Raw genomic sequence first — 16,833 nt, 5'->3', positions numbered from 1 at the left:
CTTGTGCTTGAAAGTCCATTTATTCATGCTTATTCCTGACTTATATACTAATTTTCTGCTGATCGATCGCGATCAGCAGTTTTTATTTGGTCGATATTGTTTACATTAGAATTGCTTACAATTGTTTTCGTTCGGTCGGTCAGTTCCCAGGCCGTGATGACCTAATTATGCGGCGCTGTCATCAACAACAGCCATAGATGATAAATATTGCCCCGCAAACATAATAATGGCAAAAACAGATGCTCGTAATGCTAGATCTATGCTGTTGTATTTGACACTTCGTTCAACACTGGGAAGTATTTTTAGTATTTTTACTCTTTAATTCTTCAATGCAGTAAGTATCTTTAGAAACATAATCCAACTCAAGTGCTTTAAGCTCCTGAACAAAAAGAAATCAGTCAGTTATCACACACACAGACACACATCGATAGGATCGTAAAACTTCCAACACACAATTTTTTCAGCCATTGCTATTGTTCCCGACCGACCACAACAAACAGTAGTGCATCGTCATTTCTCGTTTCGGTTTTATGTCTTTTCGATTGATGTGTCGACTCAGTTAGTTATTGACTGTTCATCTCAATTTGATTCGCTTTTTGTTGAAGATGAAAGAAAGCAACCACACAGAAGTAGCGCTAAAATTTCGCTAGCCCCCTAACCCAATCCTACGGTAGTGCTTGGTGGTTTTGTGCAGAATGGTACTGCTTGGTTTGATGGTATTGAAAATTCCTTCCGAAAAAACTCCAGTAGTTAGTGGGACGTGGAAGAAAGTTTAACTGCTGGGGAAGGAGAACGTATACACAGGGCAATAACTCTTTTTTGAAAGTTAAGTTTACCGAACAAAACGAGTTCGTACAAATCCTGTAGCCAGCTGTAGCCAACGTGCCCTATCAGTATTCGCTTCACTGCAACTCAATCAAACACTGGATAAAATTGGAAAGCGCCACTGTTTTTATCTTGAAGATTGAACGCTCAAGATCAAGTTCCTTTAAGGATGTTTAACGAATCATTTTTCATCAAAATACAATAAAAATATCGTTGAGATGTGAAGTACAATAAGCTTGTTTGATTAAAGCATCAACCTTCTTGATTTGTTTTGGCCTTCTTTCGGAACTGGTCGCTAAACTCCTCCAAGCTTTATAAATTAAACAAGGTAAAGATTAAGATTTGTTGTTCTTCACTATAGATGCAAGTGTTTCGTTCGTTCAAAATAGAAATCATTGAATCGACAGCATCAAATGTATACCTCAATCATGATTGAAACTATAATATATCCAGAGAAATTTGGATGTTTGATTTATTTTCAGATAATTTATTATAAATTCTTAAAATTTCGAGTAAAGAACTACCAATTGCCAAGTTAATTATCAAACGTTATCAACACGCTTTTCCAACCATGGCGTTTATGCTCATCATCCAACCAAGGGCATCTCTCAAAATAGCTTGAAAACTCATTCCTGCTTTCAAGAATCATGCGCCCTCCCACATTCTAAAATCAACAGGCAAATCGTTTAACCTGCCAAATTTAATCAACGAGATTTACACCTCTCAAACTGATTGCCACGAAAAAGGTGTTACACTCAAGCGGTAACACTAACAAACGCAGCTTAACCTGCCCGATCGATACTCCTTATCCCATCAGATAATCTTACCGGAACGGCTCCACACGCCCAACCTTTGCTACCCTTGCTTCAATTTGCAGCAAGATTAACGAAACACGGGCGAAAAATAGCGGAAGCAAAGTTCTAACAAAACAGACATAAAACAGCTTCCCAGTGTCCGCTCGATTTGATGAGAGTAAGCATCCTGAGGCTACTATTACTCTACTATCCCCCGGGGCACCAGCACCATCAGACTTGCTGGTTTTCGGCCGCCTGAATGGAAAACTCATCACTCATTGCGAAGCATTCCCTGTGCCAGTATACACGCGCACACAGCCCGTGTCTGGTATCTTTGGCCATAAATCAAAATAAAGCCTCAAAAGATCTCCAACCCTGCATCCAGCCCCGAAAATCTATTTCCCATTGCTCGCGGACCATCTCGGGGGAGATTTTTGTTTTCTGCAACGGGTGGCTCCCGTGGCAAAGGAGTCATTTCCCGCCCGCGTAAAAACTGCCGACGGCACGCGGCATTCTTGCGAGGCAAATTGAATGACCATCACCCACGACACGATGGCATGGGGCAGCGTTTTCCCAACAAAACGTTCCTCTTCATTTCTTTTGCGATATGACGGCCATAGGCCAAGATTCGCTGCTCCCTTTCGACCCGTCCCTTCCTGTCTTGATGTGCCCTTCTCCCATTTATTCCATTCAATTTCGTTAAGCACCGTCATCATGTCGCGGCAGCTTTGAGCCACCTCCCCGGGGCGGCGAACGTTTCACGCAAACAGGACGAGCTGTAACGGTTCCGTCGCCATAAAAGATAAATCGCCCCAAGGAAATGGTGTCCGGTGAAATTCCGGTGCGGTAACTGGGCGCCGTGGCAAGGTGCACGTATAATGTAAAACTGGTAAAAATGTCTCATTGCTTCCGCACGGTGGAGACGCGCGCTTACGCGCGGGCGAAGTAAAGCCATGTCTTCTTTTCTTCCGTTCACAAGTTGATAATTTAATTAACAACGATTTACCGAACAGCCGGGGAAAACGGGAAATCGCCAGCCCATCGTGCCCTGGTGGTAGTTGGTCCACCAAGTGTGGAGAGGTTTATCCAGGGGTCGAGGGAATTCGTTTCAAAAAGGGCACACAAAACCGTGGGAGGGTTTTTTGGGAAAAACTAATAACAGTTTTTTTTCCTCGTCCGTGTTCTCTTTCTGTCCTCCCCCGTAAAAGTTCTTTCGAGCCGAGCACAAATGATCTTCACGAAACGAGCGAACGGCCTACGCTACGCTTAAGTAATTAGTGTCCTCGAGATGCGACTTGAATTTTAATTTGTTTCCACACGCCGATACTGCCCTGCTTGGCCTTCCTCGCGCCAATCGCTTCATGCGATCATTTGTCAGGCAGAAATGAAATGGTTTTTCGCTCATCTTTGTATTTTAGGATTGTTGTTCTTTTTTTCGTCAGCTAACTTGAACGGAAAACGATATTTAGTTTAAGTGGAGCTGTTAAAAGCACTTGGGATTAAAAAAGAGCTTAGTAGTTTATTTTCTTGTATATTTTTTTAATTTTTAAACAAAGAAATGATTCAAAGAAGCATAATAAACAAAATAATCTAAAGCAGAACACTTTTTCATTCTTTTTATGTATATCTGTTAAATTTTCAACTGTATTTTGTATTGTAACCAATTCTTCTCTGTGTACATATTGTAGTGACTAATTTAAGAATTATTTAAAGCTTCTCAAATATCATTCCAAGGCAAATCTCACGAAACCTGTAAAATATTTTCCTAGAATAATAAACTGAGGCTGCTTCAAAAGTCCAAACAATCTGTCAAGAGTACTTTCGCGATGGTCCAAGTGTTCCAGACATCCCTAGAAGCTGGGCAATTAATGAAAATACGATCTCAACTTGTCGGCTCAACACTCTTTATGCTTATAATCGCAAACAAGGAAGAAAGGCTTTTCCTTCCACAACCAGGAGCTCTTCACATTCAAGGCCAAATATTGCCTAAACTGTTTGCGATGAAACTGTTCTCATTAATGTTTATAGCTCCTCGTGCCAGAAAAGAAGCATCAATCGTTTCAGCAACGGCATATGGCCTCAATTAAAATCTTCAACCACGTCATAACTGCTACGAGAGCGTGTGACAATGTTTTCTAAAGAAATTGGATCCTTATTTTCACATTCTGTAGCACTCGTAAAAGCCTCTTCATTATCCAAAAAACACATTCAACCCCGTTGCGAACAAACCCCCTCTGAAAATCGTCAAACGATGATGCTTGCTCGTTAAGTGCACCTTGAATCATCATAAAGCTGCCGTCATTATGCCGCCTCGTCCAACGTTCGCGCATAATGAGCGTAGCCCGTGGGGAAGGCGGTTACCTACTTTAAACCCGACATTTTCACCTGCACCACCTGATAATTGATAAATGATTCCTTCCACCTTCAAGTGGATCCGGTTTTTTTGCAAATCTTGCCAAAGACCCGACACACCGGGAGCATCAAAATGCTCCCCCCGTGGCGCGCTGTACGACCTCCCACCGCTTGAGCAAAAGTCAAAGCGCGCGCGTCGTCCCCATCGTAAACGCCTTCGCGAACGGAAGGATGCTGGCACAAAAATTTATCCACTGCATTCTCTTGGCAAGCAGCGGCAAGAGGCGACCGAACAAAAGTGTAAAGCTAATTAGTCTTTAATGGGTAAAGTAATGTCATAAGCTTCGCCAGGGTTTTGTTCGCGCTTTTGTCGCGTGATGAGATGAGGTTTTGCCGGCACACCCGCACACGTCGCATCGTACACCATGGCTTGCCGGAGAGGTATACCGGATCTTTTGAACCGTTTGCATTGCTTGTCCGCCCATTTGCTCTGCGCTCTTTCGTTCTGTCGCCGTTGACAGACGGGGCAGCGTTTCATATTTCTTCTTGCAAGTGGTTCAGTCTCCATTGCCAAAGGGGCAAAAGTGGCCAGTGGCGACTGAATGTTTCGGTGCGAAGAAAATGACAAAATCCCCAATAATGAAGGTGCTCTCTCGCTGCGATGAAGTGAAGCTGATGACGATTTGCCCCTTCGGACTTGACCTGGGGAGATGATTGCATCATCATCATCATCAGCAAACAACTATGCCCTTTCCTCTGTTACCGTGCTACTCAATGAACTGGCTTGATCTTATCCTGTTTTTGCTTCGGCTATCGTAAACTCTACCTCGTTCCACTGCGCTGCGAAAGCATATCCACATTCAATGAAACTGACACTCGAAACGGGAGCTTTTCAGAATGTTTCGTTTTTCCTTTCTAACTCGACTCGAGAAATGGGAAAAAACACCTGCACGAGACAAGGATAGAGCGAGAAAGAGAAATAGCATCATCCGACATTGGCTAGAAACTGTCTGAACCCAAACCTGCCCCTCCACTCGCATGCAACTAACCGGTGGATGAAAAGGTTTCAATTGCTCCATTGTCAGAGAATGTCTTCATGTAACTCATTTCCCGGTCCCCGGTTTTTGCCCTACTGATAGAACGATGGAACCGTTCCGAGTGAATCATAATGCGAAAAACGAGACAGCAACTGCCATGCGGTACCGGGCGGCCGGGAAGGTCATTTACTTGCCCTTTGGTCCCGGCTGTGTTGATGAGTGATGACAGGGCCTGACAGATAAGTGACGAAAGGTCCTTGTCGGAGAATGTTGCCGAGAATCAACATTTACTGCTCGCCGGGTTTCGCCTCATCCTGCGCGCCAAAAGCAGCATTCCATTGCCATTCTGACCTTGCAGACCCTTTCTCTTCTAGAATCCGTAGCAACCGACCCGAACCGAACGGTGGACACACGGATGATGATGATGATCGCAAATTAACTGCAGGTCAACTGTTGGACGAGTGTGTGGCACGGGTCGAATGGACCGGTTACAGCTCCGACCGGGTCAGTGATAACCTTTTCCCCATCCGAAGGTTCCAAAGCAGTGCAAGGATCCTTCTTTCAGGGCGGAGATACTTCACAGATTTGTTGGGAGAGATTTACAAGCGCTACAACGCCAACTCAATCGTGCTGGGATTTATCCGGGAGTGGCAGAAATTATGTAGACAAGAAATTAAGTCTTGAAAGAGCACCATTTCGCAATTTTGATAGTGAATGAAGAACTTTCGGGCCCACTTTTTTGCGCTTTCTGATGAAGAACGGTTTCGGGAAAGGGTTTTTTCAGTCTTTCTGATGACGAAACAATTGCAGTGAAAGTTAAGCTATACTGTGTTGTGTTTAATTTAATCATTAATTAACAATTCAATCCAATGCGCCATTTATGGCTGTGCCCTTTTCACATTCAATAAGAAAGATGTCTCTGTATCGGTCCTCAGGAATTAGCTTACGTGAGTCTTTTTTGTTGACTTGTGTTCTTCGTTTCATTGTTTGGGTCGTTCGTTTTAAGAATTGCTTTATAATTTTTTTTATATGATTATTTTAGTCTCGTTTTACATGAACTAATGCATAAAAAGCAGTGTTTCTGCTTTTCTTTTTAATCTCTTTCAGATTTCCTGAAGGAAATACCGAAACTAAATAATCGAAACCGATAACCAATTTGCACACAAACCACGCCACGCTTAGCTCAAACCTACAAAAAATCCCAACAAAAGACAGGTGGAAAGCATATCATAAATAAAATCTATCTTCTAACACTCACACACACTCACACACACTCAACACACATCTGCAGCACTCGCGTCGCACTAGATTCGTGGAAAGGAAGTGAGCTAAATTCGATTAATTATTGATTGGCAACCGGAAGTGCCGGGCCCGGGGTCGCAAATTGAATCCCCCGACCGTTGCCCTGCGGGACCAAACACCGAAACCACAGCTCGAGAGTTCAAGCATGCATGACACACGGCACGGCCGCAAACTCAAAGAACTATCTAAAACCCCGCGTGTCCCGTTCTCGGGAACCGTTCGGCACGACACACCAGCCCAACCGTGATCGCATGTACTAATTATTTCTTATTTAGACAAGTTAATTCATTAGCACGCCAAATTGGTATCGAAAGGACTGGCCCGGAAGCCACAAGGCACCGGGACGACACGAGAGCTATCGACACCGTCTGCCCTTGAACGGTTGTGCTGCCTTGGGAGAAACACACAGACACACATTGGGAAAAAAGAGGGCGACGAGAAAAACGTGTAGACAGCAAAGTCAGTTGGGACTAACGGACAGGGCGAAAAGAAAAAACCAATTGACTTGGGTGCTTCAAAGCCTTCCCGAGGACGACCAGGTCCAGGGAATCGTCCAGCACACCGGAACGAAGCGTTGGTGGTGATTGGTTTCAGCGTGCCAGCGCGCTGATGGTGTCGATAATGACACCAACGATGATGAAGATTATTGCACTGATGGTGGTGTTGATGGTGTCCATTGGTTTGGCTTTCTTTTTGCCATCCCGAGCTAGCCCCCGCGAGGACAGAGCGGAATAGAACGGACAGTCGGGAAATCGACTCTTTCGGCAGGGTTTGGTTTCGTTGGGCCGGTACGGTTCTTTGACAGCGTATTAGTAATTCAATTTCCCGTCCTTTCCATGCTTATGGTTTACGCTCAAAAATTGATAAAGTAGAGACCATACGTGAGAAGGCTGCCCAAAACGGAAAGCGACTCTCGGCCGGTTTTGCACCAGATGTGGTTGACAGAAACAAGAAAGCGAACCGGAAACGTAATCCTCCCAGAAATATTCAAAACAAGGAGTTAAAGAAGAGGAAAGGGTACTACAATAACAATGTTTTGAAGTAGTTCCTTTACATTTTGAATAGTAGAACCCTGTTACTTCATACAAGTAAGTGTGATAATAAAATAATATTACTTCGATAAAATATACAAATTTGTGTTTGAAAGGAAAGGAAACACTTTGAACTAGTAAACAAAATTTGTCAACAAAAATCTAGCTAACCATTTAAACTTACAACATTCCAATACTTCTCCAAACGAAACTGTCCAACATCGCCCTCCCTATTAGTCATTCACCACAGGCAATCAATACCAATACTAGCCGATGAGGGAGATGATACTTTCTGCAAGCGCATCAGAACCGAACCCCTGCCCAACTCAGGGAACTACGAAAACCCAAAACTGCTGACTGTTCAGAATGTACAGGATTTTTATCGGTTGATTTCTGGCAACCAAACCCACCCAAACCTCGGGAAACGAACGTGGCCATCAGGCCACATGCTCGATTGTACAATATTTTGATTCCCACTTCTTCCCCGGCGGTTGAATGTGGTGAAGGCACCACTTTCCGCTGTGGGCTTGTAGTAGGACATCGCCATTTGCCAAGTGGTTGCAATTGAACTTTGCACTTGCACTTCCAGTGCTGAGCCTGACAAATTGTCCAGCTGCCTTACACCACCTTTCCCGCACTTTCCCGCGATACTTCCATTGTCAATGGCAAGCGAAAGAAAGCCATCGTCGGCACACAAGATGTTTCTGGTGATGATTTTATTTAATAATATTTGTCCTTTTCACCCCCAACCCGGATCGATAGATGGCATCGATCGATCGTTCGAGTTTATGTTTTGGTTTTTGAAAGGGGAGGGTAGTTGGGAAAAGATGCTGTGGTCCTCAATGCTATGAAATGATTGGTGTTTGCATGTATGAGAAGACTGGATGTAACGGTAGATGTAACGGTTCAGGCACAGTATAGTAGATGTACGATGCAGTCGTAACATGAGTTATGTGTTCAAGAAAATAAACAATATACAATTAAAACAAAGGAGCAATAATGCTTTTTTACAACATCAATTGAAATCTTAACTCAACACGATTATTATTACTCTTATTATTATTATAATTTCATCCTAGTAATTGCATTTTCCTTCAGTTATTTAAGCAAAGAATTTTTCTTGAGATTCTTTACTTACTATACCCATAATTGAATCGAAAAATTTACATTAAAAAGCAGTATTATTCAATCCAATCGAGAGGTTTCTCATTTTTCTTGTTCTTTGCTCCACAATGCAGTAAAAACAAACAAATTCCAATCAATCCGCCGTTAACGACCTGTTCAAGGTTTGCGAAATCATTTGTCGCCACATTATTTATCTCCCTTCCTTCCACGAACTGATATGTGTTTTATTTGCATGCCAAAACAAACTACCCAACGAAAAAAGGGCCCCAACTTCCTTGCGACGGTCCCATAATTCTTGTGACAGAATGTTTGCCCCTTTCTAGCCCTAGCATGGGAACCTTTTTTTGTTTTGTTTTCATTTCGCTGGCACATCGGCAAAGAACAAGCGAACAGCGAGCTGTCCCACAGCTCCCCTGTCAAAAACGGGAGTTGATAAATATCGTGTCGAAAAGCGTGTTCCTCGTTGATCAATCGTTCCCGTAGCGTTTCCACCCGCCGCCCAAACAAACGCTCGCCACAGAGCAAACGCGCCGTACCGCGCCGATCAATGTCTCGTTACACTCATTACCAGGCGGCTCGAGGACGGGATTCCTCTATTTTTTCCCCGTACTTCTGTCCCCTTGGTTTGTCGTCTATCAAAGCAAACAAAACGCAAACGCTGAACTAAACGAACAGTACAATATCTACAGATCGGTAAAGGAATACCATTCGCGCAACCTTTGCTTTGAGGACGACTGGTTACGTTCAATTTATTCAACCTCCTCCAGGGTTGGATGCTTGTTTTGGTCGTTCCAATCCATTGGTGTCGACTCCCGAACCTCGCTATCCAAAATCACTTTCTTAACCGTTTCGAAAAGATAGAAAGAAAATAGAAACCTCTTGCAGAGCTCTACCGGGGAGAAGGGGAAGCAATTGTGATCGATTTTTCTGTTCTTGTTTTTTGCATTTCTTCTGTATGGAGTGACTCTGCCCAAACTTCACCATTGCTCGCACAAAGAAGGACTACACACACTTTGAGTGGTGAAAAATGGAGCGTTAAAGGATTTATTTTTGTTCATTCGGTGTTTCTTTTTTGGCTTGCCTTTCTTCACCGACTGTTTGATGTAGAATTGCTTTTTTCCAGCTCCTCCACTCTTCTGGGCCCTGTTTACCTCTGCCGAACCCTAAGCAGTGCAGTGTGTGTGTTGAATTAATTTGGTTGTTTTTGTCACTCGCCCAGTCGCACAAAAGAAAACGAAATCAATTTTTCCTTTTTGTCCCGAGCTGCACCCACTCACACCAATTATCCTCGCGTTTGGGGGTTCAGTACGATTAGACGGAGAGAAAAAATCAGATCGCAGACCTCCGCTTAAGCTCAGTCAGATAAATCCAGTGGAAAAAAACACGCCCAACACGACACGCGAGTGCAATTTGGTGATTTATGTTTTCCTGCCTGTACTGTTTTTTGTTTGCCTCCTCCGCGTGCCACTGGATTTCGGTTCATAATTTATGAGGTGTTTGACTTGCAGTTGTTCACCCTTCAGCGCAGAAAGTTCACAGCTCTCACAGGAAGCATTGATTGCGTTCGGAGATCGTAATGATGATCGACCGGTGCCGTGCCGTGGAGTGTTGCACCGTGAAGGAGACACACGGGAGTTTTGTTTGCCTTTCCGCCCGTCGATCAATACTTTTGGGGGTGAATTATTAATGTCCTGCCAGTCGGTGAGTCGGTGTGGAAGGCAAATATTAAAAACCTCTGGTGCACCGTTGAAGAAATCAAACAATTGCTGGTGTAGTGAAAGTGGTGGAGCAAATATAATTTCGCACCAACAAACAAAGTGAAAACTTCAATTGGAAATACTGGCACACCTGTTAGTAAGCGTGGTTTTATTGTTGCCACTGTCGGGTAAGAAACAGAGATTAATGCATACAATTTGTGAAGTAAATCACTACCAACAGACATGAAGTCTTACTCTCTCTTACGTGTCAACAAAACTCAAGAGCTTCAGTCCGGTGAGATTCAATGGGGCAACACTTAGCTAGTAATCAAAATTGAGTCAACAGAATTTTCTGGAATCACTCTTCTTAGAGTTGAAAGTCCAAAGAATGTCATATGGATCTAATCTTCAGCATTTATTAGAGGTTTAATAAGGTCCTAAGAGCTCTAAAATCTCTATAATCATTCAAAAAATATAACCCACATCTTCAGTGATCATCAAAAATGGTCCTTCCATTTCCAATCCTACTCACCTGCACCCAGCGGCATATTGTTCGTCTTGTGGACCACTTTCGCCACCACGGTCGGTTCCTTCTTTTCATCCGCCTCTTCCTGCACGCGCCGTGCGATGGCTCCGCCGCCAACGCTGGCCGATCCAACCGGTGCCGCTGTCACTGTAACCACCGTCGTGGTAGGTGTCGAGACCGGCTTCACCTTCGCCAGCGTAGCACCGCCGGCCGTCGATACCGAGATGCCACCGGAAGCAGCAGCCGAAGCGGCCACCACCGTACTGCCAGCCGTTGCGACCGTACCCGCCGTCGTAGCATTGCGTATCACCAGGATGGACTGTGACTTATCAAGCCGCTTCAACGTGCGCAACAGTATCGGTCCCTCGGTACCGTTCTTGCTCAGCCGCTGCTGCAGAAAGATTGGCCCGGTAGTGCTGCCCGTCGCAGACGACGAACCCACCTCGAGTGTCGTGCCCTTCTTCAGTGCATCGGACTGTAGCAAAATCGTGCCACCAGCTCCACCGACACCGCTAAGGCCCTCGAGCGTGCCGCTCTTGATCGCTGGTTGAAAGAGGATCGTACTCGCCCCGCCACCACCGGTGCCGGTGGTCGCCTCGGCCAGTGTCTTCGTTGCATGTGCCTTGGTGATGGTCGTACCGCCGGACGTCGTTGTTAGGCGCTGGTGCTGGAGAAAGATCGGCTTATCCTCGTCGCTCAGCAGGCTGAGCAGCTCGTGCGTGTTCTGGAGAATGATTTGACCGTTCTCGGAGCGTGAACCTCGCACGAGGATGATGTTGCTGTGCTGCTGCTGCTGCTGCTGTTGGGGCTGCGAGGTAGCCACGGTAACGGTGGCCGGACTCTGGCTAGTCGTGACGATCTGCGAGTGAGCGATCTGCAGCGCGTGCGTTTGCAGTGCGCGGGACGCTTCGGCCGAGATGGTGACGCCGGACTTTTCTAGCCCGCTCAGCAGCGTCGCTCCGCTGGCAGTTACCATTGTGGGCGCGTTGGACGAAACGACCGTAGCCGCCCCGGAGGCCGTCGCCACCGATTTGCTGCCCTGCTGCTCATTGCCACCGTTCGCTCCGGATCCCGATGCATTGCCCTCCTCGGCCGTTGGACCTGCGAGGGAAGAAAGCAAGCGAAAGAGTTAGACATCTTAGTGAGTTGTATATGGTAGATGGTCATTTTATGATATTTATTTTAAATTCCAAAATCATTAAATGCATTATAAAGTGTTTATAAAATACACCAGAATTGTACAAGTACACTAATCAAAGTCGGGACCTCCCAAGGACAACTACTCTTCCACACTCCTGTACAACAAATCATGCTCTAAACAATAACATTTCTACTACAAACACTTCTACAACCCTTTCGTGTCTAATCTAAAACTACCGGAAACGAGTTCATTCCATTATCGATACGTTAGCTCCATGCATTCAGCAGCACTTTCCACCTGAACACGATGCGAATAACATAAAACAAAACAAAAAAGCTACACCCAGAAAGGAAGGAAACCCCTGTCACTGGCCGGATTTCTGCCCGGTTAAACGGTACAAAATATGGCCACACCGGCGGTAATTAATTTCCCCCACGTCCGAAATGGAACATTTAACTAATTTCGATCATTTACAAATGGCTCGCAGGGCTATAAAATTTCCCCAAACTAACTGCCCACTTTCCGGGAATGGGGAGACAAGCAGCTCCGTCTAATGTGCTACATCCCGTTTCCAACGAGCGAGCAAGTGCTAAGGATCAATTTAATGACCGAACTATCGGAAATATCCACTCGCCATACCATTACTCTCTCTCTCTCTCTCTCTCGCTTGCCTTCTGTCACTCGCGCTCGCTACTACCTCAGAGCCATTCCGACAGCCAGCATCCTAAACACAACACACGGCTATGCCACAAGAGAACGTAGAACGTTACGGGTGCACCCAAAATGCCGGAGTTGTAAAATCAGTTAGCATCGATAAACTTCCGGTCTGTGGCAGTTTCGCCGCTGATGGACGAGTGAAGCGAGTGTTTGGTTTCTTCTACCCTCCACAGTGTAACTGTATGTGTGTTTAACTACCGAAAGTTCTCTACCACTTTAGGCTAGAGTCACACACGCTACACAACCAGCCCAATTCCAGGGAAGGGGAAGCGATGGCAGCGTAAAGGTGTAGCAAATGTTTTCCCAAACAAACTATCACCTCGCCAGTACACCGGAACCTTACCACAGCGGAATACAATCCCTCCCGGCAAAACCACGCTGCAGCCCGTCAAACCGCTGTGAAAGTAAATTACGATACAAACAACCAATAAATATCCGTACCGGAGTGGGTGGATGTTTTTGAACCGGGGAGATGGGGCTGATTTTTCATCGGGAAGTTAGCGTAAATTGAACGAGCCGATGGGAGCGATAAGTTGGAATTGAATTGATTTAAAGAATTTTGAGAGGGTTTTTATGCTGCAACGAAACATTAGTGCATCTTTAGTTCTATCTTTGTATTCTTTGGTTGAATTGAATCATCGTTATTACTGCAACTTTACTTAAAGCAGGTAATAAATATGTGTTGATAATAATAAATTAATCATAATCAGCAAATAATGATATAACACAAAAATACCAAAAAAAAGGACTGATAAATGTAAACTAACAACGAAATTCTTAGTCATCTTTTTACTACATAACACGTAAAGTGTTCCCAAACAGATGTTCCTCGAATAAACCTATCGGACAAGAACATTTTGTGCAACAATTTAGGTCTTCAAGTTTTAGCTCAACCCACATAAGAAGAAGATTCATGAAACAAAGATTGATCAATCTTTGCGGAAACCAATTTTGTCTCCTTGTGGACAGTAATGTATTCATGGCGTAATTTCTCCCATTTCTCTCTTCAAACTATTGCCCGCAAACGCATTAACCCTCACCATGCAGCGGGAGGAAAAGACCATTAGTTCTCTTTTGCTACCATCGGAGCACCGTGCACAGCTCAGCCGTGCAAATTTACGCCACCGATACCGATCGCATCTTAACGATTGAACCAATCGACATGCAACCGCAGCAGGATCGCCCTGTATCGCCATAGTCAGTAGTCTTGCAAAGGGGCTCCAACGATAACTCTGTCAACTCAACTTCTCCAAACAGGGACAGAGACAGTCAAACGGGAACGCAAAGCCAGGATTCGATAGGATTCATCCCCGTCGTTGAGCTGAACACAGCGAAGAAGATCCCCTGGAGTAGTCACTTATTAAAAATAAGACATTCCCTTGCAGATCACGTACACCTTCGGCCCCGGAATAGGCTGTGTCATTCGTTACCGAAAGGGGAGTACGTCTTTCCTCCTCGCATGTGCGCGTTTCATCCATGCACGCTAAACGTGCATAGTTTTCCTTAGTGGAAAACTCAAACGAATCGTACGTTGGCCGGTTTTTGGGGAGCCAAAAACAGCACCGGCATTCGAGTCTGAGAGGACGAGCCCTTAGGCTTGCCTAGCATATCGTCTCAAGGGTTATAATTAAAACTTTCTGTCCAATGTCTCCCTGTCTCTCTCTCTCTCTCTCTCTTCCGCCTTATCCGTAGAATCGTTCGGCTAAGCTACTTCGTATGTCCCGCTTTTCTATTCCACACAGTTACCACTTGCCGGGGGTCCGCGAGTCGCATACATTCGCAACGCAAATGAGCTACACAGCGGCTTTGACCGCCACATAAGCTCTCATACCCTTTTCGGTGAAGCAGTCGCTTTTTTGTCCACAGGATAGCCGACTCCACTATTCTCCCTTTTGCTCTACTTATCTCGCCCTGCCACTGGCATTATCCGCTACGGAGCTCAGTTTCGGTTAAGCAAAGCCGTAGGCAATCATCACGAATATGATAATTGAATCTAGGAGGTTGAAACACTCGCCCGGCACGATACACTCTTCCCTACACTCTCTTGCAATCGAACAACTCCCAGTTCCAATTTGCTGGATTCAGCGAGGGATGGTAGGATTGGCTTAGGATTAAATAAAAATCGGGAAAAACTGTCGACAAAACCAGCCAACCAGCACTACCGCGTGGTGGCTTTGTAGCACAGAAAAATTCACTTCTATCTGGGTGGAATTTACCCCGTATTCAACTAGCCCTCGAACGACCGGAAGGGGCGAGTTTCGTTCAAATGGGACGGTCACACAGAAAATCCAAGCCGAAAATTGTTCATCCCACCGCCGTGCGGGAACGTGGGGCACGTGTGTGTACGTGCTCTCGCATAGTGAATATTATGCAAAACTAAAACAAAAGCAAACAGACACCAATCGAAACAGGATCCACTGCGCTGTGACATCAATATGAAAAGAGAGAGAAAAAAGACATCTCAACTAGAGAAAACTGCCAGATTGTTTCACATTCCAATTGTGACGAAAAGTTTCGCGTAATTATTTCGACTTTTGAGAAAATACGGCATGCCGCAGAAAGACCACACTTAAATTGATCTTTCACTTTTTTGTCTACTAACGGGCGTTTTTTGTTATCTCTTGTGATAATTTCCCGGAAATTCCCGTTCCATCCCGTTTCGTTTTGCAAGCCGGCAAGGCAAACACTACGCCGAGTCCGTCCCTGACTTGCATCAGCGTGACAGCGAGGCAGCAGATCTGTACTTGAACTCACTCTCTATTCACTCTATCTCTCTCTCTATCTCTACAATCATCGTAAACTTTGTCTAAAATCAACTGAGATGAATGGTTAATGACGACAGATGTCGTTGAGTTGTTTCGCGGAACCGGTTGAACCATTCTAAGGAAGCGCAGCGTGATACAAAACGATCCCGGCTATGAAACCTTGTGCAATAAAACGAAACAAGGGACAGCAGGGAAACATGAACACGGAAAAAACAACAGAGTGAACAGGGGGTGAGTGCCTTTCGCGAAGTTCACAAACTAGCGAAACGGAGCTGTAAAGTTATGGGTGGAAAATTAAATTCCACCGCTGTGTACCGTTTCGCTGAATTATAGTTGTGTTGTTTCTAACTTCGTTTGTTGTTGTGTAGTTTGTTTTGGTTTTGTTTTTGTTGTCGTTTGTTTTAAATTAAATTGAAAACTAGGAAATGTTTTATTGTTGTGAATTGTTCGTTCAAAAACACGTACATAACATTCTTATAAGCTTCCGATGGGGTCCCGATGGTCCAATAATTGGAACGACAGTTCACACAAGGTCAGAAGTGGATCTTTTCTCATTCAGACTATATGTATGTAGGGAGGACAGTTTCTTCTGCTTTTTGAATCGTCAATACTCACTACAGAAACGGGTTAAACTCTAATATCCTTAAATCTTTTCGATGCTTTATTCACTCCAATGACGAACCAGCCTGTGAGTTAGCAGGCACAAATTGTTTCCTTTCCCTTTCAGCTTCAAGCAACAAGCGTACCTTTTACATCTACCAAAAGCACAAACTCGCCTAACCCACACCAAAAGCCACAGAGAAACCGGATGAAACCAACAAATGAAAATTCCCGCGAAAAAATAAAGTACTAAACAACTGGAAACGTATAGAAGCAAGAGGAAAAAAACACAATGTGCCATAAAAATATTTAATAAAACACATCGCGCACAACTTTACAAAAAATACGGCGTTATGTCTTTCCCATTGCCTCTTTTATTGAAAGGTAAGGTATTTCGCTTCCGCCTTTACGCTTTATTGCTTACGCCGAAAAACGAAACGATCCTTATCCTTTGCGGCCATTCGGCGTGTGGTGTGTTTTTTTGTACTGGCATGGACCAGAGCAGTAACATATTACCCTTTAGCATCGTGACCGGAACTGACACTTTTAGAGGCAATATTAGAATCTTTCAGTGTGTCTTGTGGTGCAACGAAAGCGCTGTGCGCGTAAATGGTTCTTAAATTTAAAGTTTAAAGCATACAACGACTCAGCAGCGGTTTGATAGAGAAAAACATCTCATAAAGTGTTTTAAGGATATACAGTGGAGCGCCGTTTATACGGGTACCTTTTATCCGGCTTTCCGTTTTTCCGTGCTGTTGAGAAATGACAGTTCAATACAAAGGTGACATTGCGTTATGAGGAGGATATTTAAAAAAGCAGAATATTACAAAAAAAACACTATAATTCATGGCAATTTTCAAATATTCTCATGAGAAAAACTGAAGTTAATAAAAACTGGGTTATTTTTATCAAAAAATAGGA

At 44.4% G+C, this 16,833-nt stretch overlaps 1 protein-coding gene across 7 annotated transcripts in view; it reads right to left on the bottom strand.

Annotated features, from left to right (window-relative positions):
- LOC120950193 (uncharacterized) overlaps positions 1-16,833 on the bottom strand; it is a 183,366-nt gene that overhangs the window by 104,603 nt on the left and 61,930 nt on the right. For all 7 annotated transcript variants that reach the window (XM_040368015.2, XM_049606723.1, XM_040368019.2 and 4 more), the window contains exon 4: positions 10,696-11,790. In XM_040368015.2, the coding sequence (XP_040223949.2) occupies positions 10,696-11,790 (1,095 nt within the window). The remainder of the gene's footprint in view (positions 1-10,695; positions 11,791-16,833) is intronic.

Source organism: Anopheles coluzzii, chromosome 2, assembly GCF_943734685.1.
Source record: "Anopheles coluzzii chromosome 2, AcolN3, whole genome shotgun sequence".
Lineage (NCBI taxonomy): Eukaryota > Metazoa > Arthropoda > Insecta > Diptera > Culicidae > Anopheles > Anopheles coluzzii.
This window is presented reverse-complemented; position numbering and strand designations above follow the sequence as displayed.